Genomic DNA, 24936 nt, shown 5'->3' with positions numbered 1-24936 from the left:
TAAAAGACATAAAAGGCTTAAGATCAAATTGAACAAGAGAACAAAAAATAAATTAATTAAAGCCTGCTGACTGGAAACCCAAACTGTAATAACGGTAAGCACAGGGTGGAGAAGCAGTGTTTGTCTAGGGAGAAGACTTAAGTGAGCTAAAGCAATCGTAAGACTGTTCAAGTCCCCTACGTATGTCTCTTTATTGATAAAACAAATGGCTGGGCCAGAGGACATCTAAGATCCATTCTATCTCAAAATTCTATGAAAAATTTAATGCTTTTTGTCTTTTTCAAAGTGCTATATTCTATAATTGGTTCTTCCTTTTTGGATTATCTATGTCTTAAAATGAAAATGAAAACTGAGCCTTATTCAGTGAAATAGCTTAAAAAAAACCCACATTTTAGCTGTAACATTGAGCACTGATTATGTGTGGTACCCGGGTGTTTTACAGAACTTTTATTTAATCCTCATGACAGTCATGCATTTGTGTGTTCGAATACATATTATGTGCCAGGCACTGAAGACACACCAGTGACAAGATCATCCTTTAAACTAGTTTTATTATTCCCTTTTTATGTGGACAAAATGCATCTTAGAAAAATTAAGAATCCTATCTAAAATACTGTAGCTAGGAAGTCATGTAGCTAAATTCAAACTCAAGTCTGTGTTACAGCTTTTGTACTACCCCAAACTAACGAACTGCTGATTTATAATGAACCAAGGTTAATTAACATGTGGCTTTACCGGGGGCAGTAATTCCTCCTATCAATATCATGATCAATGGGCTGGATTACAAAAACCTTAAAATGAGAAATTTATTTTCTAAATCTTAAGAAATGTTCAAAATTAAGCAACTTTCTTATTTATCAACAAATGATAATCACTAATACAATAAGAATCTAAGAAATTTTTATACTGATTTTTCAAAGCCTTGCAGTCGTTTCAGAATACCATCAAAATACCAAGTTGATCTCCATAAATTAACACAGACCAAACTTTGTCAGGTAAAATCGTGAATATAATATACCTTCTTCATCTTCCCACTCTAGATCTAAGGATGTGCTGTCATCATTTCCACTAGTTGACTTAGTTTTGGTCATTAAATCACAACTGCTCTCTGTATTTGGTGTCAAAACGGTGGCATCTGACGAGAGTCCTGGAACGCACAGCAAACACAGTTACACAGCTCGTCCCGCCCCTGAGCAGACATTCATTTTGCAGTGATCATCTCCCCTTTATTACTACTCCTTTTAATGTCACAAAAAAACAATGAAATCATTTCATTGGTAAGTTCGTAAAGAAGAGGATAAAAGGATTCCCCCCTTCTTTTGATATTTTTGACGCCTAGCAGCACAGTAAACATGCACATTTAAATGAATTATAAACTTTTCAAATTTGATGAACTCTAGGTAATATTTTTAACAGTCAATTACAAAGGGAGGCAAAAAACCTGAAAAGGTAAAAATAAAACAAATGAAAGCAGTCACATTTTCACAAGGAACCATTACTGGACTGGGAAGTGCAGGGATTTCCACTTTTGAAACACGGGAAAAGCATTTTAACCTTATAAATCAACGTGTAATCATTAAAAGCAGCACATTTTCGCACTGCTTCCTCCCACTTTCCCTTCCACCCTCTGTGGGGGCGGGAGGAGGGGAGGGTTAGAGCAGAAACGAAAAGTCCTGACTTGCTCTCTATGAATCTACAGAAACGCTCACTTTTCTTTGCTCCGCCCCTTTAGACAGGAAAGATGCTACCGCACTGTGGGAGGCTCTCCATCGACAGTACCACCAAGGGCAGGCCCTCCAGATCCAGGGCCAGGATCTCCAGCAATCGCTCACCCAACGTGGTACAAAGGAAACACAAACGTACACACAGCATTTTAAAAGACTTACTACTACTTCGGAAAACGTCATACTGTGACTTTATATTTCTCAAACAAGACTCAGAGTCGTCTTCCGGTCCTGAACTGTAATAAAAGTGAAATTGTTTTTGTATATATTCATAGACATAACATAGTGCACACTTTAATGATGGCATTTTGATCTGAAGGTCTATCCCATACAAATTCATAATTACTGTACAATTACAATAACCAAATGAAAAGATGTCTTAATTTTCTTAATGTTAGCAATAAACTGAAAATAAGATTTGGTTAAACCTGACGTCAAATCTCCAAAGCTTTACGATTTACAATAATGAGGCAGGGACAGGGTTCTTGGCATTAGTGGGAAACATTCATGGGAAATGTGACATCGACATGTGTTTTCCAAAAAATGACCACACGTAAACTTTATTGTAAGAAAAGAGGGGCTGAGGAAAACACAAACAACCGAGACATACGCGATCCATCCAAAGGCATTTGGTGTGCTATTGAATCGCTTTCTATATAGAATATGTGACCACTCTTAAAATGCAATAAATTCTACTGAAGTTAATGAAGATCACTTTCCAACATAGAGGGAGCAAGTGTTCTAAGTATTCTCACAAGACAGTGTCTTTGAGAAGCAGTGGTTTTAGGGAACGCACAAACGTGACTACGTACACAAACATGCAGAAGGGAGCTGTGCTCTGTGGGGACCCGTCACCGAGGGCAGCCTGCCCCTACTCACCTCTGACACTCCCCATCCCTGGAGGGGTGGCACGGCCGCACGGCCCTCTGCCTGCCCTGCTTTAGAAAGAGAGCGACACGAAATCACTCCATGACACAACTGTATTCCAATCGTCATTCGTGCAATGCCAGAATGTATTTTTTTCTGGTTTCTAAAGAAAAACTTAAGTTATTCTATTGGAAGTCTTCTTCCTGAAATTCGGCACTTTTCACTTCTACATTCTCTTGTTCATGGGTAGAATTTCTCTCAATTTATCAGTATAGAATCCTTAACTAATCAGAATATAACATTAAAAACAGAGCTATGTGTATATGTACATCCTCAGCATTCTTGTTCCAGCTGAGAGCTTTAGTAACTGGAAGGGTGAGGGCACGAATGGAATCGTTAAAACAGCATGTGAAGTTGTGTTCTGGGTGAAGTAAGTAGCACAGATGTCAAAGGCCTGGCAGAGTGGATTTGGAAATAATAAAAGCAAAGGATTTAGAGGACCTAGCGGAGCTGCGACTCTGGGAGTTATTGGCTGTGTGTCCCTGGCATGTCCTTTACTTTGTTTCTTCATTTGTAAATTTCAGAGGCTGTAACACTGCCCTAGCAGACTCATAGGGCTATTGTGAAAATCAAACGAATTTCCATGTATCTGTATATCTTCTATATTGGTATATGTTGTATAGACTATACACGGTCCTATATTAGTATTTAGTCCGGGAAGAAAAAAACCCAAAAAACCCAAAGATGCTATGTATGCAGTGCTTTCAGTCGTTAAAAGGCAAGCCATAGAGAATTTATCATAGTGAAATGAGTTGAAGTTAAAACCAGAAAAATACTTTTATTTCTTAGTAGAAGGTGAGTTAATTTTTTAACTTTCTCACTATTTAGAATTTAACTCAATAAAGATATTCTTTATTTGTGTTGAATACACACACACACGTGAGAGAGATAAAAGGTCACACAGAAAATCACACAGCAATGACAGGCAAGATTTTTCTGTTTCTCTAAGTCACAGTAGCTACATGTGACATGATCTTTGTGCTACCTCAGCTAACAAGACAGTATAGAGTTCACACAGGTGGAACGTGGAGGAAGACAGTGAGGACACTGGCTAGGCATCGCAGAGCTTGACCTCTGCCCCTGCCATTTATCAGCTGTAGAATCCCAAGCAGGCACTTAACACATCTGTCCCTCGGCCTCACCTACAACACAGGGGCTAAAAATGCCACCGCTCTCCCAGGAATGTCACGAGGGTTAAACAAGGTAAAACACGTGCTCCACTCAGAACAGTCCCCGACTTAGCCAGGGGTCCTCAGCTGCCGCCTGCATCGTGGCGATGCCACATGACCTTAGCGTACGGTGAGGGAGGGGAACTCTGCCACCTTCTCTGCTAACATGCCAAAGATTCGTCAAAACCCAAACTCCCGCCCTCCCAAAGACACGAGAACGAAGATGCGAAATGTACAACATCCCTGTGGAGCAGACGGCCCAGTTCACCCAATTCCAGGAAGTATGAGAATTCCAGCAATTCACGAAACTGTTTCAAAAAAACTCACAAAAATAAACCATAGTCTACGGCCAAGCCACCCTGAACATGCCCGATCCCGTCTGATCTCGGAAGCTAAGCAAGGTCGGGCCTGGTGAGTACTTGGATGGGAGACCACCTAGGAAGACCAGGTGCTGTAGGTGTAAAAAATAAAGGACTGTAAGCTGACAAGGTCCTTGCAATCTGTGAGGTCAACCAAGGGTTGCCTCACCTAAAAATAAATAAATAAAAAACCAGAAAGGCTACCCTTGTACTGCTTCTGTCCAAGAGTATATTTATTTTTCCAAAGGTGGATTTTAGAAAACTAAAATTGATCTTTGGGATAAACAAGAGTTGGCTTCTGCTTCTCTAAGTGAAACGGCATTCAGTATCATGCATGGAATTTGATGTTATTCTAGCTGTTAGACGGTCAACTAATTTGCCTTCGAATTCCTGAAAACACAGGCATGAGACCCTCGCTGCTACACAAGAAGCCCCTGAGCCTCGGGGGAAGAGTCCCAGCTACGGTCTTTCAGAGAGATGGGGAGAAAAGCAGCCCGCGTACGCCGGGGTCTGTCCCCCTCACCTCCACGAGCTTTCGCTGCTTTGCTGCCCTGGCTGCTTCACGCTGTGCAGCGTATAAAGCTTCTTCTTCTAGTCTTAACTTCTCTTCTTGTAAGGCTAACTGTACATGAACAAAACAATAAGGGTTAACCAAAATCAGAACCTGTCTACCTGCTCTAAAAATGTTTCTACTTATAAAATAAAAAAATCAATCATTAAAAATGGATCTCCACAAAGCATAACAGAAGTGAAGTAGCAGTGTCTAAATTACGTAACTACAAAACAGTTTTCTTAGAACGTGCAGTGATCCGGACTCTGAACGGTCGCTGTAACGCCTGTCGCACTGCCTAGTTTAATGGTCTGGCCCTCCTAAGCCCAAAATCTTTTAACGCTAAGGCCAATCACAGCACCATCTACTAAAGCGAAGCAAGCTTCCACAAAGTTCATGTCTCATTGATCCCTGTCTCTTGAATTTTATTACCGTCACATTGTTCAAAAACTACTTTCAAATTTAAGTTCTTACCATTCATGATAGTTTATTCATATTATTACTTGTATTAATCTACTGCATTTCAAATAAAATTTAAGCATCAAATTTCAATGTAAATTTTTATCTCTAGCCTAATGTTATCTATTATAAATTAAGTATTGTAATTATAAGCCATTCTGTTAATTAAAATAAAGATAACATTTACAATTGTTCAAAGTACTTGGTTCACTTACTATGAACAAATAAATCCGAGACAAACAAAAAAGACTTAAAAAAAAACCCCACTTACTGTCAAACAGAGTAATTTTTTAAAGCTGGCTTTAAACACAAAGGTGCATGTACCCTGCCAGAGTCCCTACTTGTGAATTAAGATATTATTTTTAGGAGAATGTATTATTTTCATTTGTGGAAGCATATAATTTCTGATAAATTAAACCAAACCAAACAAACTATAACAGGCTGGAATAATTTTTTAACTTTTAAATAATTTTCATTTGTATATACCTAAATATAGGTCCAGTGACTCTATACAATATATTAGTTCATAACCACCTTGCCCTATAAACAGACGCTTTGTGATTACATGTGTGTAAGCAACATACAAGACTATTTACCTCCTTTTGAATTTTCATATCGAGATCTTTCTGTTTTTCAGCAATTGAATCATAATGCCTCTCTCTTAGGTCAACAATTTCTTCCTCAGTAAGAGGCCTACAGAGAAAAATGAGCGAGAAAAGAAAGGAAAAAACTTCTGATGAGTCTGAGTCCAAATAAAACACTCACAAAACCAGTGAAATTGTGAAATTTTACTATAAAAAATGTATTAAAGCAATTTGATACTATAACTTCATTAGAGTAAAAAGTATATTCTAACACTTGCTGTTCACTGTGGTAGAAAGTTGAGTAAAAGGATTTTAGCACTACGACCACTTTTTGAGAAATGAGAGCTTCACTCACCTTCACTCTGGCTCTGTCTCAGCCATCTGACAACACCCCAAACGCTCATCCTAAGATCCGCCAGTCCACCAGCCTCGATCGTGCCCTGCCTGCCCTCCCTTGCACCTGGTGTGGACACCAGGGCAGATCTGGACTACTTTCTCACCAGCGGACACACCTCCTCATACTCACACCTTCACCCCCGCTCACCCAGTTTCCTCTGTGCCCATGGACCACGCCGGGAGCTGCTGGAGAGAATCCGGCACCCATGTGACCCTCAGCCCCCAGCAACAACTCTTCACTTATACATGGTCAACTCTCTCGCGCATCCTACCCTGACCTCCAAAATCTTCACACGATCCTTAAGTTCTTTATTCACACTCCTTTCTCTTAAAAGTCAATTCTGCCCCAGTATAAGAAATGGGGAGTATTAAACATCAATCCCTTCAAACTCCCGCCACCCCTCCTCTTACTTAGGTCTCTGCTCTAAAGAGGCACCATTCCTTAATCTGCTGACGGTCACCTGCTACACCTCACTCCAGATTCATTTGCCACGGATGCCACTTCACCCCCATTCCAGAGAGTTCTGCACCAATCGGCACCTCCCTTTCATCTTCAGCCGACTCTTTTTTTCTGTCTTCTCTCTTCCACGTGAATGGAGGAGGATGGGAGGGAAGCAGGCGGTCAGAAAGAAGGAAAGAAGGAAACCCTTCCTCTGACCAGCATCTGTCTCCAGTTACTGCCCCTTCGCTCATCAGTGTCAGTCAAAATTCCAGAAACTAAATGGATGGCATCGGTAGCTCACCCCGCACTCACGAGGGCTTGGGAGCTCCTCTCTGTGCCTTATGCACACTCACTGACTTTAATCCTCACACAGCCTTATAAAGAGGACACAGAGATTACACACGAGGGGCACGAGGGGCATACAGACTAAGGGAATGTCCAAATCAGTCACACAGCCCGTGGCAAAGCCAGTCGGAGCCCTGCAGCCTGGCTCCTTGCCCTCACCTCCCACTATGCCCGCATCCGCTCAGCGGTCCCTCTGCTGCCATCTAAGCGACCCGGCCAAGTAATCAGTGGCTTCTGCATACAATGCATACCTGATACAATACAGTTTTAAGTCCTACCCCTGGGGTTCCAGGCGGCAGAGCGCCCCATGCCCACCCCTCCCGCGGCGCCCCGCGCTCTCCGGCCTTGCCGCCCCTCCCTCTGGGCTGTCCTCAGACGCCTCTTCTCGCACCTGCCTTTCCACCCTCAGGCCACTGCTCGCCCCAGGCTCCACCCGCCCCAGGCAGGGGATGCTGAAAACCACTGTGCTTTCCACCCGCCATGGTTGAACTGCCTGCTCCTCCAGCCCCACCTTCTGTTTAGGGCTTTTTCTACTTTTTGAGGTACAACTTACATAAAGCAAAATGCAAATGTTAAGTGTTCAGTTGGTTAAGTTTTGACAACTGTGTGCATTCACGCCACCGAAAGCGTGATGCGGGGCTCGTCCGCCCACGGCGCTCGCTCCATTTCTTCTGTCCAGAAGGCCGTCCCTCTGGCGCCCCACGAACCAACCCTTCGAGGCTCAACCAGCTGTCATCTCCTTAAAAGAGTCAACCTGGGCACACCCCCTACACAGCCTGGGCACGGCAAGTTTGTGCCCGCCGTCTATCCACCTGTGCTACCTCGGGCCAGGAACCACCTCCCGCACTGGGGCACTCCTGCTTCCAACGCAGAGGGCCAGGCCTGGTTTGCAATCCCGCCGCCTAGCACCGCACCTGGCCACAAGACAGTTGCTTAATAAATGTTTGCTAAACTAAAAAAGGTAATGACATACACCTTCAAAATATGAAACAATGCATGTTATCTTCTTGATGTTGAGAACTCTCAAGGTGAAGAGGGTTCTTTTTCAAGTAGCAACTCATGTAATTTTAAAAGACTATAAAGAGGTTGCTTAAATAAATTAAGAATATCAAGGTTCCAGTTACTATGGATTTTTTTAAAACCTGTGATTAATAAAACAAGCTTTAGAACATCATGAGGAAGGAAAAAGGGGACAGAGTTTTCAAAAATTAAAGAAAATGTGAATGTTTTCAAAAGAAACTAACAGTAACAACTCAGGTTCAATGAGAAAGCACCTAGGCACTATGTATATGAAATTCTTTAATGTCCAAAAGAACCTTTTGAGATATGTATTATTTGTAAGGCTCTGAAAGGTAAATTGTTCAATGCCTCAAAGCAAATGGCAGAGCCTGGATTCTTAGCGCCGGCATTTCAGAGAAAAACACCTTACCTCTGACTGCTTCCTGGGCTTTCCCCCTATATGAAAAAACGAATTAATTAAAATTTTTCATTAGCTGAATTCCATTTCAGGCAAGCTAATAAAAATTCTATTTCCTCAAAACAGTTGCTATTTATTTTAATCACAGTAAACAACTTTCATTATTAAAAGTGTTAAAACTAAAAGCAAAGGCAAAATTTAGCTGAACCCCCAGCTTGATTATTAACAGCGAGCTGCTGGACACCCTCAATTCCCTAACGAACACTTCCGGGGCCAGGGCGGCACCCGACAAGCCATGCGCCCTCACCACTCACACCGGCTCGTCCTCACCGTCATGGATTCCAGCCTGGGAATCCACCAGGAAACGTATCTGTCGCCTCAAAAGCAACCTCCCCGCCCCCTGCGATCACTCAGACTGGCACGGAGCAGCCCGAACCTCGAGTCGCCCGCGCCGCACACTCCTCGAGGCGGAATACAAGGCTGGCCCACCTGCTTCAGCTCGTCAGCATGTCCTTTTTAGTCTATTGCATGCCACAATATTTTGCATTTTTACGTTTTTATAGGTGATTGCACTGTTTAAAATGACCGCCACAGTGCTGAAGTGCTGTCAAGTGTGCCATGCACGAGAGAGCTGTGACATGCCTCTCGGAGAAAACGCACATCGTCAGGTCAGCTTCGTTTAGGCACGACTCAAAGCCGACAGCTGTGAGCGCAAAGCCAATGAACCAGTTATACATTTAAAATGAGGCGTCAAATGGAAACAGGAAATGAGGTTATACACTGGGCAACAGATGGCAGTGTTGTGACCAGCAGCCAGCAGGAACCTAACTGCGGCTGCCTGAGGGGTTTTGTTGTTTCACTAACTCGCATTCGAAGTGACTTTGTAGAATTAACTATCATGAGTGATGGGAACGAACTGTTTTTATTTTCTTTCACAGGTTATGAAACTACCTATAGTTGGTTTTTTTCCTCCAGAGCAAACCATAATTACTTTCAAAAATGATTTGGGTTTATGAATCTTTCTTATATAATTAGGCCACTCACATATGACTAAGTAACAGCAGGAATAAACTTCCAAATGGTCCAAATGAATTTAGGAAACAGCACTACAAGACAGTTCAAACCAACCAAACGCAAAATATAACATGAGAGAGAAAAAGACTGGCAAACAAAAACAAAACAACCAAACCAAACACTCAAGCAAACAAAAAGCACCTTAGGAAAATACACGGAACCACAAATCTTTCACAAAGCAGTTTGATGCTGGCACAAACTACACTGAAGGGTGCAGGAACTCTTACAGATACATGTGTCAGGAACTTAAAAAATGGCATGTCAGATGTTGGCTTACACTATGTCAAGAAAAATACATGAAGATTAACGTGACCCTCAAAAAGGGAAAGAAACGAGGTGCTATGAAACATTAAAATATCTGGGAGAAATTTTATGGGAAAACGAAGGCTACGGTGATAATAATAGGTACTGCTACTTATGAAAAGGATTTAGATCCAAATTAATTTGGGAAACGCTGAATTGAATCAGTTTATTTTCTTCTTATGACCTTTAACATGCCAATTGACACTCTGAGACTAGTGTTCCAAACACACTGGGAAATGCCAGGCTAAAGAAAAATTTAAATTTAATTTGATATATTTTCCTCTTTTCTTAGAACAATAAAAACTCAGAGCTTGGGGCGCTGTCTCAGTCTAATTCATTTTAGAGACTGGAGAGCAGGCTCAGGGGGTCAGTGATTTGCACCAATGCATAGAATTAGTTTAGTGACGCTAAAAATTAACACATATACTAAAACTTTTCTAACTATAACAGTACACAAAAAAATAGACACCACATTCCACTAATCCTAAAATGTCCTTTTAAAATATATTTTAATCTTTCTGTACTTAGGGTGTATCTTAAAACCAAGTTTTAGAGGAGATAAAACGCAAAAAACCCCAAAAAACAACAACAACACAACCCAACTGAAAATACCAGATAAAAAAGATAATAGCTAAAGTCAGAAACGGACTGTAGAATGAACAGGTGTAAATTCCACTCAGGGAAGTCCATGAAAACTGTGGTCACAGAATGGGTCTGCTCCGGACTGCCGAGGAGTTTCACCTGCCTGATGGCAACAGGTGGGAGAGACCCCTTTCTGAAGGTCCTGCGTTCTGAAGAGTGCTTTAAAAACCCGCTTTACATAACTGGTACATATGTTATACTTAACTGATACTTAACACGTAACTGTACACGAATTAAGCTACATATATAACATTATATGTTCCACATTAGAAAATTTCTGAATTATTTGCTAATATAAACTATAAAATAAGGAATTAAGGGACTAAAAAGTAAAAATAAAAGCCAAAACATAAAAATTCTAAAATAAAAGAAAATGAAATTAATGTTATTTTAAAAAGAATAATTGTTGCGCTAATTAGAGGAGCAATGAGAACGACGTGGATTTGCACTACGATGGAGACACTTACTTCATCACTTCCTACTAGATTCTCGAACTGAAAGAATAAGAAAGTGAGTGTTAGGAGAGATATCTAAGGCACATACCCCACAAAAAAAGTCACTTTTTTTACCACAAATATAATGTACTTTGTATGTGTAAGACACTTAAGTCAAGCCTTTTCATACATCAGTTCATCTGAGATATTCAACAAGATAGTCAAGAAAAAGTACCTTTTTGCTTCAAAACTTCACGTGAAAAAAAATTACAGCAATTTTCTACATAAATCATAAACTTATCAAGAAAACTTTCACCTGAATTGAGTACTTCATACAGATGTATGAACCCACACTACCAGACTCTTCCACTGGAGTTCACAATAAATACTTTGTCATAAGAAGGAAAATTACTCCAAAAACAGGGACTAAAGATACCCAAACAAGAATTTCTCTTATAATGTTTGTATTTATTTATCTATCCATTCGTATAACTGTCCGCTGAAAGTCTACTGGGTGGCAGTCACCACTCTCAGCAGGATGTCCTTCCAGAGACAGGAACGTAAATCACCTAATGAAAGCCATTACTATAAATTATACCATTAAAATATTTGTATTTTAACTATAATTTGACAAATAACCATTTGAAAGAAAGAAAAAATTGTTTTCTTATTAATATTATTTTATTGTCTAAAGATCAAAAAACAAATTCAAAAGGTTTAGAGAATATGGAATCTAAAGGGATTACATAAAACTTTAAAATTATTATCTTGAACTTATTTTTCTGTACTGGTTTGTGATTTTTTTAAAAATAAATTTCTGGTTTATTTGCTTCCATATTTAATAACACAGGCAGTAAAGTGCAGTGTTCAAGCTCCACAGGCAGGAGGTTCCGGACCGGAATTTAAACTGTGCCACTTACAGGCGGTGTGTTACGGCCTGATCTCTTCACCTGCCTAAGCCCCTGATTCTCATCCATAAAATGGGGTGACTGCCACCTGTTCGGTATGACTGCAGTAAGAATTATGCAAAGACATTCATAAACTACACGGTGGGGCAGCTGGCACACAGCGAGGACTGACTAAATGGCAGACTCCATTTCTATGTTTTACATACATAGTGACCCAGGCGGCCCTACAGGGAGCCTAAACCAACCTGTTGCCTCGGCTGTGGAGCACCTCTCACTAGGGCGGGCACCCATCTGTCTCTAGGCTCACTATTACTGACAGAACCACCTATCCCCGAGTTGTGCAGGGTGGGTGACATGAAACAACCACTTCCTAAGAGCAGCAGCAGCAATTCTATTAGAAGAACACGGCCTTAACCTTCAGCAAACCGCTCCCTACTCACCCCTCCCACCACCCACTTCTTTCCCTCTCCACTAGCATCAATGATAGGGAAAGTCAGAGTCCAAACTGAATTTAGGTCCAGCTCCCCCTTTAATAATAATAAAAAAAGTTCCTCCTTAAGGTCCTTTAATTCAATCAAACTGAAGAGTCCACTTACCTCTATAGTTAAGTGCTCACCTCTCGAGCATGTTCTAAAATACTTGGATCTGGGAAGAAAAAGAGGAAAACAATTTTAAAATCATACTTAATCTTAAAACTGAATTAACGGGATAAAAACATTTCCTCGAGAGCAACTTTAAATTCTGTAACATATAAATGCCTTATGTTTATAAAAAAGAATCACCAAATTTGCCTAAGAATAGTCCAGATTTTTAAACTTAGATGAGAGTTTAAAAGTGTTTAGTCCACGAATATTTTTCTATTGGTACTAATATTTACTAACTTGTAATAATAACTTACTATATTCGTTACATAGAACAGAATATGTCAATTTTAAAATGTCTTATTTTGACTGTATCGATAAAAATACCTTGTTAAAATACTAATGTGTTATTAATAAGAGTATCTTCCCAATTTCGTTAAACATATGCAGATCAAGAAAAACTCTGAAAGGAGCTATGCCAATACAGTAACAGCAGTTTTCTCTGGATGGGGATGCTGACACAGAGCTAGGTGCTTCTTATCCCGTCCCGAGCCGACACAAATAAAAACAATAATGCACATACACGTCAACCACATAACCCATTAATTTTTCCAACTAGGGCCAAATAATGACTTTAATTTTAATCTTTCTCTTCAAAATGTATACATATATCAATTCACCATGATATACACTTTCAATTTCTTAGAATTTTGTCAATTATCTCAATAAAGCCAACATTTTAAAAAATTAACCACCCTCTTCTGCTCCTACTAGTAAAACTCACACACTCGGTCACACAATCAATGTCTGTTGTGCCTGCTCTGCGGGGACATGCACACTTGCTACCACAGCGTCGTCCCCTGCCCGGTCTCCCTCTCCTCCCGCTGCCCATTTCCCCAGCACCACGGTCCCTCCCAGAGAACCGGCCTCCTAGGACGTGCCAGGTAGGACCGCTTCGGGGCCGTCATTTCGTCTCCGGCGACGCGTCAGGGCCGCTCTGCGCTAGGACCCTCTCGTTCCTCCCCCGGGGGCCGGGGGCCCCGTGGAGCTCCCCTTCTCCCCGCATGTCCCCATCAGCACTTTCCCACCAGCCTCCCTCACCGCCGGGCCCCCGCGTGAGTGCACAGCAACGGGGGAGACGAGGCTGTGGGTGGTCCTCGCCCCAGGCCCCAGTGACACGCCTGTGCTCTCAGGACCCTTGCCGAGTCCTCCATCGCCACCGAGTCTCAGCCTCCTCTGATGTCCTGGCTTCGTCCCCATCTGAACTGATGACCGAACCGAGGTCAGCGAACGTGTTAACAACGTCGCTGTCGTCGCCGCCTGCGCTGAGCTGTGGATTCCTTCTGTCGTTGTGACGTTTGTCTTCTCGGTGACCAGATACAGTCCTGCTTCGTCACTTCCTTCTTTCGCTCTCATGAGAAGCTGTTTCAAATCACTGCTGCTTCCTGCCAGTACGGAAGTGTCATCTGCATGTAAGTTAATGGCGTTTCTTCCACCTGAGGGTTTGCAATGTGTCAGGATTCCTGGACAGAAGCGTCCCTTTAAGAGACAGGAAGACTCTGGGGTTGGGACAGATAAGAACGCTTTGTATTTTCTGTGTTGGTGCGTGTGGAGGGGCAGATGGGTTCAGTCAAAAGGGATGCCACGTTATCATGACAAAACTGTTATTATCTTGAAGAATGAAAGGAGCGATGACATTACAGGTGCTATTTTTCCTGGAAAAAACTTCAGTTGCTAACAGATGCAAAGCACTCTGACTGCCCATTAGAGATCGTTGGTGAAAGACGATTTGGTGTTATCGTTCCAGACCTAAGACATCACGGAACGTGTCCAATAGAAACGCAATGCCTGACTCTCTGAGTCAGAGCCCCGTTCTCCTGTCCTCCCCTCTCAAACAAGAGCAGAAGCGAGCCGAGCCTTCCAGCAGCACGCTGCTCTGACTCAGGATGCACGCTTCGAGTGCCACCGACTCCTCTGCCCCTGAATGACAGGCCCTGTCCCCTCCGGGCTTACTGCGTGACCTAACTGAATAATGAACTAGAGTTCAGCACTACTAAGTGTCCCGGTCTAGGCCGGCAGTGTGACTTCACTGTTCTGTCACTTATGCCTCCCGTTGACAGTGAGCCCCAAAAACAGCCCTGGTGCTGTCTGCGCAAATGTCTCCCTTTTCTATCCCCCTGTGCACATCCAGCTCAAGTAAGGACGATCGTGCCCTTGCACGCTCGGCCTGAGTACCTGACCGCACTGGACTGGCTCCCAGTTGCTGGGCCCCAGGCAGGGAGAGACGAGACGCCCCTGCAGGCTCCAGTGAGCTGTGCATCTGACAACCTGCAACAGAGGAGTGACTCGGTTGCTTTCGGGGTGTCCTGAAAGCCTGAAGTCACTCCTAAGGGCCAGATGCACCCTTGCTTTGCCCACAGTGTGGCTGTGACCAGGCTAGGAAAGGAGCAGGTGTGTGTGTTTAGAGACCCTGACCTGGCACCCACACACAGGTAAGAGTTTGGGTGAGAATCCTCTGTCTGAAGCCACAGCCGAGATCACACACACATCAGTCCTAGAGCGCTCCCGGCATGAACCCCGGGCGACCTCGCAGTTCTCAGCAAAAACACTCGCCTTCTCTTCCTTGCTTCAGACCCAGGAGATTCATCTGGCTCTCTTTCCTGCCCCAAGGAAGGCTGGTTGCGAACAAAGATGCCGTGCCAGCCACTTCCCTCCCATGCCCGTGCTGCACGCTATCACCAATACGCACACATGCCCCTTGTTTCTGAGGACTGTTCTTCCAGTAGCTATGAAGAAACAGAAGCACAGCCCACTCCTGGGGAGAGGGGAAGGGTGAGCTAGCTCCCGATACATTGGAAATACAGGAAACGAACATTAAAACTATACCAGCAATACACAATGAGTCAGTTACCTGGACAAGCCAAGTTACGTCAAGGAAACAGAAGGGCTCCTGGGTTTTAAGACTGAAGGGAAAGAGAAGTTAACATCTAAAGGAGGGATGTGTGAATTCGGGAAATGGAAGAACAGAGAAGCAAATGTCGGTGGGGCTCATCCGAAGCCTGTCCGTACACGTCCCAGTTCAAGGCGCTGAGCTCCCCGGCCGTGTGGTGGGGAGTATCCGGGGGGCGGGTTACTCTAACTGCATTACTACCCCGAACCTATACTAAGCACTTCCCCCCCGGTACTTACTCACAGTGAAAGAATGTCCTTGTCTGAAGGTACAAATACCACGCAGTTCCCAGGCAGGTATACGCCTTATTTTCAATGACTAAATTTGCCTTCTGGTTTTCTGTATCTGATGCATTAAGAACGAGGGCGAGAGCCTGGGACATGGTGAAATCACCAATGTGGCTGTTTAATCCAAATCACTAGGCACTAAGGGGCAGCAAAACCACAGCACTGGTCTTCAGGTCTCCCGGGTCCTGGGCATAACATGTACGCATAGCACAGAGGCCATGGTTGAGAATATTTTCTTCAAGAATGAAATTTTGGACATGTGTAAGGCAGCAGCACCAAGAGAGAGCAGAGGAAAATGAGATAGAAAGAAGATGGACCATAGTTTAAAACCAGAAGTTTGGTATCAACTAAATAAAGCACATGTCCAACAATCTTCGATGACAGTCTTAGCAGGAAATGTGAAACGAGAGAAGCGGGCAAGGTCCAACCAAGCACAGGCCCGACGCCCGACCACTGTTACTTAGAGAATCAGTACGGACATCCGGCTTCCATCGATCTGAAAACATAACGTCAGTGTTTTACTGACAAAGTTTCCAACGACATATCACGCTATAGAAACCAAAGTATAACAACCTGTCATCATGATGGAGAACACAGGAAGTTACCCTGAGCGCGCGCCGGCAACGGCCACACTGCATGCATGCGCTGGGGTCAGGCCTCGTGCACGGGGCCCCTCCACGGCTACCTGCACTCACTGTAATCTCCCCAGACAGGTCTGCGCCGCCCGGTGTGACAGCACCTAGCCATGCCTGGCTGCCGATCACCTGAAATGTGCCTCGTTGGAACTGAAAAGGCTATTTATTCACTGTCAGACACACCCTGGATTTTGAAGACTTAGTACCAAAAACCTATCCACGATCAAACGCGTAAATGCCTCTTTGGGCGTCCTCAGCTCCGCCCCCTCCAAGTGCAGCAGACCGATCTGCAGTGGGAAGCACTGGCGTGCTCGTCCCCACGCTGGTGCGCAGCCTGCGACCGCATAGGGGTCGACCACGTGTGATGCTGTTCTGTGCGCACTCTTAGAAAAAAAGTAAGTCTGTATTGTTCATAAAGCTTCTATTAGGGTTAAATAAATCTAGTAACATTTAAAATTAAAAGACTATCTAACAGTGCCATCATTCACTTCCTAAGAATCTACAAATAAAGAACATCCATCCTACTTCTGTAGACCTACTGCTGGCACATAAGCGAGTCATACTGTATAAAGCTCCATAAATTTACTAAAACGTACTGTAAAGTCAATCAGTACAGAACAATCTAACATAACTGCTCAATAATAAAATAGGAAGCTAAAAACCACACGCTCTGCTTTCATATTTTAACATCTGACTAAAGCTACTGAATCTGAAATTAATTGATTTAGAATGCTAACATAACTCCATGAGAAAACTTTCAATTTCGTACAGACCAGGTTCACAAATGCTGGAGGTATCACAGAAAACAACAGAGAAGACAGCAACAGTAAATCTAGGAAGGCATCCAATCCCCCATTTTGGGGCAAAAACCAACACAATTAATTAAGTTGTTATTAATGACTAGAGACTGCCATGCACCTCTGATAATTTAAAGAAAAGAAGGCAGCAGTCCCTGAACTAAACACAGTACATAAAAACACCTCCAGTGATACACATTTAGTCCTAACGGCTCTTAGTAAAGCAGTCACTCTCGTACTCTGGCATGTAACAATCAGCTTGTTGAAAAATGCAGGTTACCGGGCTCCAACCCCAGGCTGATTTCAGAACCTGGGTATCATATTCTGTTCTGCTCACGATTCTGTCTAGACTTGAGTTCATTATCCGAAGTGCAAGTCTCTCTCTTCAAAATCTGTAGGCCATTTTTTGCCCTTTGCTCTTCCATAAGAATTGCTAGAATCGGCTTGTCAAGTTCCAGAAAAATCACACTAGAAACTGCACTGAATTCAGAACCTTCTATCCATGAACATGGTATTATTCCGCATTTATGTAGGGTTTTTGGTTGTTGTTTTTAAATGTTGTTCTGGTCTTATACACATATTATTGATTTATTCCTATATTCCTTTTATTTTTCATTGGTAACAAAGAAGGCAACTAGTAAAACATGCATTATCTATTTGTTGCTAGTATACTTTACACAAATTTTAATTTTGAATACAGTTAAGTTTTGATGCAAACATAGCAGTTCACATTACTAGATTGGGGAAAATATCTGACAATACCAAGTGCTAGGAAGTAGAACAATGAAAACCCACTGTTGGTGAAAGTAGAAACTGATATAATTACTTTGAAAAGGTTGACATCTTCTAGTAAATCTGCAGACATGCGTGAACTATGACCCAGCAATCTCACCCCTGGACACAGACGCCCAAAGATTCTCTTGCACACATGCACGAAGAGATATTTATAAGAATGTTAACGGAAGTAGTTTGTAATAGCCCCAAAATTCCAAATAATCTAAATGCTCATCAACAGGAGGATGGATAAATTAATTCTGGCCTATTCATACCATGGAACTACACAGTAGTAAAAGTAAATGAATGAACCAAGAGCTACATGTATGAAACGGAAAATTTGAATGAATACTCCCCGAAAGCAAGACTTAATGTAGTCAATGTTTACCATATTTAGTTGCTGCAGGGGAATAAAAACACCATTCTTTCCTTCAGCTCAAAGGAGTCAACTTGGGTCCACAGAAGCTGGTCCTACGAGTGCCAGGGACCACGAGAATCTCGGAGAAGTGAGGGGGGTGAACGCACACAGAGCGAGTGAGTCCATGCACAACATGCACAAGCAGAATCACGTTGAGGCCAGAAATGACGACAGCTTGGACCAGAGTGGTATCAGTGGGAGAAATAAAGAAATATTAAGAAGATGGAAATCATCTGGTGTGCGGCATGGACTGGAAAATAGGAGACGATGAGGAGCGTCAGAACCCCCATGGGGACCTAACAGGAAAGAAGGGGTCAAGAATGGAGGTACGAGAGAAAAACAAGTGTGGCAAATCTGACACACAAGACCTAAATGCCCGGGGCGGAAAGCAGCTGGGAGAGCCCACTAAGAACACCGCAGCATCACATAAACTACAGCTGAGCTGTGAAGAGAATGGGTAAAGTCACAGCAGAGGTACACTTCGCTTTCATGAATTCAGCCCGGGAGGGGAGGGCAGGGGAAAAACCAGGTGAGCAACGACCCACCAGTCCCTGCAAGATCATGTGTGTATACGCGGGTATATTAATTACGACAAAAACTGAGCTGCTGAAACCGAGAGGCTGCAAGAGCAATGAATTAAAAAAACAGAAGTCTATCCTCCCTCCCTCCAAGTCTAGAGTTCCCCAAAGCCATCCCTGAACGTTCCTTGTGTTCCTTATACACAACCCTTGTGTCCCTGAAGGCCATCTCCACATGAGGTAGAGCAAGTTTATGTGTCCACATTCTGCTGCTGCTAAAGATGTGGAAGCAGAGACTCAAACGTGTAAGGGCGACGGAGAGGCAGAGAGGACAGGCTAATACTTGGAATGGTGGTTGGCAGGGAAGGACGTTCGGAAGAGTGCGACAGTAACGCGGAGCAGAGGGTTCTTGCATGTGTGTTTACTCATCAAGGCAGATGTCAAAACCGCCCTTTATCAAGGATAAAACCAGTCTTGACAAGAATAGACCAGAAATGCAGGTTTTTATGCTTCTATATGTTATTTTGCATAGCAGTTATTACTCTTTTACACAAAAGTGACTTAAATAAAAGATAACTGAAAAATCCTCACAAATCCTATACTGGTACTGTTCCTTATTTTCTTACATAACGTCTATAAAAAAATAGGAAAGTCTTTCCCTCTATCTTCTGGTCGACATTATAAATAAATGATGAATAACCATAGTAAACTGTTCCTAAGTCTTTAAAAACTAAAAGCTTCCCAAGACCCTTTTTTCCTGAACAAAAGATCGGAAAGGTTACAAATCAGATTCCTGGCAAAAACTATTACAATAAAGATGACGCACACTTCATTTTTCAGTTAGTATCAAATACTTCAATGAAGGTTTCACCATTCGAATCTCGAGGGGTGGCCCGTCAAGTTTCATGTAGGGACAGCATCGACATAGGCAGTAAATTAAGTAATGACATTTACCACAAATTTAGGAAGAATGGATGTTCAGAAGTGTGTTTCACCTTGGAAGAGAAAGATCTTCCTCTTAAACACGTCGAAGACAACGCCCTGACGTAGAGCACAGGGCCGCAGACGTCTCTCAGTGCTCCCCGCTCATCCTCTGCGACCTGTGAGCAGCGCCTGCTGTTGCCGACCACCCTCTTTTAGAAACTGTTGTCACTTACATGTGTGTGATATTGAACCTTCTAATTCTTCTGACTTCCCTGGGTTACTGAAAGAGACACACGGCTACGTATTTGAAATACAAAAATGAATAAAATTTGACGCACGGACCCAAGAGGCTTACGGTCTAACAGAGCTGACACGGAAGTGAATTAATAACCGGATATGTTCAAATGAGGGGCATCAAAAATCAGCCTGAGGAGGAGGAATCAGCCAGGCCTCCAAGTAGTGAAAAGGAATGTTTCAAGGAACAGCAGGTACCAAAAGCAAGGGAAAGTGAAAAGAGCAAGATGTATTTAAGAAACCGTACTCACTAATTCCGCCAACAAGTATTTACTGAACACCTTTTATGTACTAGGCACATACCTTGAAGCTGGATATTCAATAGCAAGCAAAACTAGGCATGAATTCCTTCCTTCACATTAACCAAATAATCACACTATCTGGTATAACTGAACCTCAGGAAGTGCTCAGAAGAAAAGGAAGATAGTTCCAGGATGGTGGGAAGACTTCTGTAGAAAATAACCCTTGAGCTGGCATCCTAAAGATGAGTGAGTAGGAGCCATCTAAGCAAAAACAGATTCAAGGAAGAGTGTGACATAGATGAGGGGGGAAAAGGTAGGCATGGAATAGATAACGTAAGGCCTTGAAAGCTTCATTAAAGATTTCCCTCTTTATCTTAAAAGTATTGTAAACCACTACAGAACTTTAAGCTGTGTCTGTATCACAGATTTGCATTTAAGATCACTTTGACTCCAGAATGCAAGATACACTGAGAAAGGCCAGGAACAGACATGGGTAGACGAACTGATAGCCTATACACTCGACCATAAATACTCATCGAGTTCTACTGTGTGGCAAGCACTGTTGGTATGCTGGGCACGCATGGATAGCCACATCAATGTCCATGAGCTCATGGAACTGAGATGCCGTCACGGGGGTACAGACAACAGACACATCGGCACACACTCAGTCTGCGAAGTATGCAACGTTAAGTGCTACAAAGGGAAGCAACGTCAGAGGCTGATGAGAAAGAGCGTTACCAACACCGTTCAAGGGAACGCACGACCTAGTGTGGGTTCAGAAAGCCTAACTCCAGTGACGGGAAGGCAAGATGCACTCAAGTGTGCAACTCACAACAGGGAAAACCGGAGGGAAGTTGTGCCCGGCAATTTGGAAGACAATGTCTAAAGCAGAAGCAGAGGGTAAGGAAACAGGCTCAGTATGTACCAAGGAGAAATTAAACAGCTGATTAGAGAGGCAGACGACTGAAGTCTGTAGCTTAGAGGGCTGCAACAGAAGCTGTTCCAGGAACTGGGGAGCAACTGGAGCAGACAGAGTAGGAATGTGGGGGGAAGGAAATGCACTATTTTAGACTTGCACTAGAACACAGATATCAGACATTTTAGGCAGGTTGACCTTGGGGGCCTTGGTGCACCCAAGTATATCTCTTCAGTAGGCAACTGAAAATACAGTGCCAAACCTTTGAAAAGATGTCTGCTCAGAAGACATGAGATCTGGAAATGGTGTTGGTTGAAATCATAGCGATGGATGGAATTCCTTCAGGAGGAGGGAACTAAACAAAGACGAGACAGGAAAATTTCAAATTTAATAGGCAGACAGGATAAGAATGTCCGGATGGAAAGAAGAAGATAAAAGTGATGTTGCAGAGGTCAACAGCACAGTTTCATGAAAAGTACAGCTTATCACACAGAATGAAGAGCCAAGTTGTTAATATATATGCACAGAATCCTCCAGTGACAAAGTACAAGACAATGCACTGCGAGATAATAGCAACCAAATAAACATCTGCAGAATAAAGGGCCCAATTAGTGGTTACCGTGAGGGTTCTGAATTCAGAGTGACCTGGGCTGCAGTCCCAGCTCTGCTATCTTGGGCAAGTTAAATTTCTTAAGCTTCAGTTCTCAACCTATAATGTATTTAATAGTACTTACCTTCCTCACAGGATCGTAATGAGGAATAAATGGAAGTACTTAGAACATTGCCTAGCACGTCAAAAGTAATCAAATGTTGGCAGTTATTATTAAAATCATTTTTACCAGGAAAAGAAACAGCAAATCATTGTAAACTATTGCCTGAAGGCGACTTCGCTCCTAGAGCCAAAAAGGCCAATAAATATTAAATATCAAGGATACAAAACATGATCATACCTATAAAAAACTATAGAACACCTGAAACAACTCTGTGGAATTATATGTAAGATTAAAGTGGGGATTAAAATAAAACAAAACAAAACATGTCTTGGTCTTTAGTTGGAGAAAGAAAAAACTAAGCAAAGAACACACAGTTAAGTGTCCACACACAAGACTCCACGGGACCGCAGCAGCGTTGGCCGGCAGATGGCGCCCTCCAGCATGTGAGAGGAGGCGAAACTCCCTACAGAAAAGGATGATGACTCATTAAGATGCCTAAATTTTACTCTTTAAAGACATCTACCTCCCTCTGCTTCGCTACCAAATAACTTTATTAGTTGTAAGGTTTCTGACCAACCTCAACACTGACATCGATATTTTGACTAGTTGATATTCTACAATATACCACAATTCTCTAATATTTTATTAAAATATTGATTATGTCAGGTTTTGAAACTGGATAGTGAAAACTGAGTGATCTGACTTTGGGATACCCCGGGGAAATCTACAAGGCTAAGAGGCCAGGCCCTAGATCACAAAGCACCCTTGTGATGTCCAGCTTTAATTTGCCTAAACAGGTCCAGGTTCTTCTACCTACAGTCACTACCTGGATAAACAAAAATCATATCAAGTTTTTGTGATGACTCCTAAATTTTTTGGCTCTTATGGGAACTATTAATTAACTATCTAGATCTAGAGATGAGAGAAAATCAAAAGTACCAGGTGAAATTAAAAAGCAACTAAAATGAGAGGTAAAGTTTAATCTTATTCTGTAAATAACAATTAACTATATCCACCTGTCTCTGCACGTTTACCGAGAGCTCCAAAAACATTAAAGTTAATGTAAAACAATAAGTTAATCAGAAGATTCAAGTAAGTGAACTGTCCAAATTTATGTTTATGGATTGAAACAGTATCAATATCACTATTCTATGATTTTAGAGGACAATGTCCACAATCTACACCCTCTCACTGACTCAACAGGACTTGTTTGTTCAAGGAATTTTGCCCATAAGCAGAAAAGTACAGATCTAACTATTAACTTTCTGTGGCACATCTACAATTAACACACACTGATTCACAGATTTCCCCTCGCCCCTTCTCTATGCTGCCAAGCTCACGTGCTCAGGGAGTAAAATCTACAATTTTAATGCTATATTCCAAAGAAAGCAGCTTGTAAAATCAACATGAGAGCACAAAACAAAAGTCACACGCACGACACAATGTAGTCCAATGTCAAATGTGATGTTTAAGTTTAAGTTTAAGGCTCTACTTCTATTGTTAGAATTTAACACCCTACAACAAAACTACAGATAAAATATTAACGAAGCCAGAACTTTTGTGGTATCCAGTCCTTAGGCGAGCCCATTTAAGCAGCTTGACTACGTGGATGCATCCACACACAAAAATTAGGAGTAAGTTAGATGACTCTGGCTGTGAAGATAAAGTAGCTGCCATGTTCCCCTGTAACAGGAATAGCTATTAAGTCAAGAAAACCAAAACAAGAAACTAGGCACAAAATCTTCCAGTCCTTACTTTTCCATTTGAGGGACACACTGTACAATGTCAGCTACTTTGTATTAGAAAGGTGACACAAACCCTGATGAACGAAGGAGTGAATCATGTCTTTTAAGAATTCATCACCAAAAGATCCAAATTATAGATGACTCGGCTTCAACTTGTTTATGCTGAGCACTATATCATCTAACAATGTTGGTTAAATGTTGGTTAAATGGGACAGATCCTGAAAATTTAGCAATCTGTTCCAGAAAGTGCAAAATAGTCATTTCTTATGCAAAGTGGCTTGGTTCAGCTTTTCAATTCTAAGTTTGAATTCCTGGGATATATTTATTTCACTACAAAGCTAACTTCAAGGGGCTTTGTTCTAATCTTTTCAACGCCCTATAAAACAACACACAAATGGAACGATCATGAAATTCTATTATTTGATGACGTGAGTAGAAAAACATGCATATCCAAGTTTTAATCAAGAAAAGTGAAGTTCAGAACAGCTGTGATTTCGCTGGTGTCACAGAGCTTAAGGGTAGCAATCCAAGATGGCATTCCCCTCGAAATTTCAAAAAATTAATATGAAAGAGCTACACATTGCCCCTTTTCATCAGCACCAAAAATGCCACTGACCACTGAAACCCACCAAGTCGGCAAGTCTTTGCGCCCGGCAGTGTTACGCGGCCTGGAACCTTGTTTTACTCCAGCATCCACGTGACGTCTAGGAAAAGCCCCAGGGAGGCATCCACTTTGTGGAGCCAGACTGCCACCTGCCTGTCAGAGCCGAAGAGGACTAAGTCGGAGCTGCTTCCTCCGTCGTGAGCGAGCCCCACGCAGGGGTCCGGTTCTCCCGCCCACGCGGGGCAGCCCCGCTTCCCACAGACCCGACCCCCGGCCCGCGCGCTCGGCGGCATCGACCCCCGCCCCGCTCTTCCCCGGAGGCCCTCCCGACGCGGCCCGCGACCGCCGCCCGCCGACGCCCGTCAGGCCGCGGGCAGCGGGCCCCGGCCCCCTCCAGCCGGTGGCGGCAGCGAGGGTCCCGCCAGGGCCGACGGGCGCACGAGGGCGCCGCCCCCCGGGCTTACCCTCCGCCGCCCGCGCCGCGCTGCAGCCGCCCCGCTTCCCTGCGGAGGCGCCCGAAGCACTGCGTCCAGCAGCAGTTCCCCATCGCATGCCGCCCGGCGCCGCGGCTTCTCCGCCTCCCCCCGATCGAGGCCCAGGCCCAGGCCGGGCAGCGGCATCCGCGCCGCGCGAGCAGAGGGGCGCCGGGTACCCACGGCGCGCTGGCCTGAGCGGGCGGCGTGAGGGGCGGTGCCCGGAACAAAGGCAGGGCCGCTCCGGAGGCGCCCAGACGCCGCCGCCACGCGGGGAGGGAGCGAGGGGCTGCAGGCTTCGGGCCCCCGGCGTCCGCGCGGCACCCGGTTCG

The 24936-nt window shown here is 43.4% G+C and overlaps 1 protein-coding gene, 1 long non-coding RNA gene and 1 other non-coding gene across 12 annotated transcripts in view; 2 read left to right on the top strand and 1 right to left on the bottom strand.

Annotated features, from left to right (window-relative positions):
- The window catches only part of LOC120589331 (uncharacterized), a 6050-nt gene extending 3894 nt beyond the window's left edge, over positions 1 to 2156 (top strand). The window contains exon 2 of the long non-coding RNA XR_005649454.1: positions 1733 to 2156. This is a non-coding gene — a long non-coding RNA (uncharacterized LOC120589331). The remainder of the gene's footprint in view (positions 1 to 1732) is intronic.
- The window catches only part of AP1AR (adaptor related protein complex 1 associated regulatory protein), a 27997-nt gene extending 3061 nt beyond the window's left edge, over positions 1 to 24936 (bottom strand). Inside the window, exons 1-9 of one of the 10 annotated variants that reach the window (XM_039846866.1) lie at positions 24596 to 24936; positions 12330 to 12378; positions 10859 to 10885; positions 8385 to 8410; positions 5785 to 5881; positions 4703 to 4801; positions 2604 to 2662; positions 1887 to 1960; positions 1019 to 1147 (exon numbers count right to left, since the gene is read on the bottom strand). In XM_039846866.1, the coding sequence (XP_039702800.1) occupies positions 1019 to 1147; positions 1887 to 1960; positions 2604 to 2662; positions 4703 to 4801; positions 5785 to 5881; positions 8385 to 8410; positions 10859 to 10885; positions 12330 to 12378; positions 24596 to 24678 (643 nt within the window). In that variant the 5' untranslated portion in view covers positions 24679 to 24936. Of the gene's footprint in view, positions 1 to 1018; positions 1148 to 1886; positions 1961 to 2603; positions 2663 to 4702; positions 4802 to 5784; positions 5882 to 8384; positions 8411 to 10858; positions 10886 to 12329; positions 12379 to 13415; positions 14610 to 24156; positions 24285 to 24595 lie in introns of those variants that run through there. The other 9 variants (XM_039846867.1, XM_039846863.1, XM_039846864.1 and 6 more) reach the window with 9 other exon arrangements.
- LOC120589372 (5S ribosomal RNA) lies at positions 4162 to 4280 on the top strand. Its single transcript, XR_005649466.1, has one exon. It is a non-coding gene; the product is annotated as a 5S ribosomal RNA (ribosomal RNA).

The sequence above is a fragment of the Pteropus medius genome, unplaced genomic scaffold, assembly GCF_902729225.1.
Source record: "Pteropus medius unplaced genomic scaffold, Ma_sr-lr_union100, whole genome shotgun sequence".
In the NCBI taxonomy this organism is placed as follows: domain Eukaryota; kingdom Metazoa; phylum Chordata; class Mammalia; order Chiroptera; family Pteropodidae; genus Pteropus; species Pteropus medius.
Note: the sequence above shows the minus strand (reverse complement) of the source record. Positions and strands in the feature narration are given on the sequence as shown.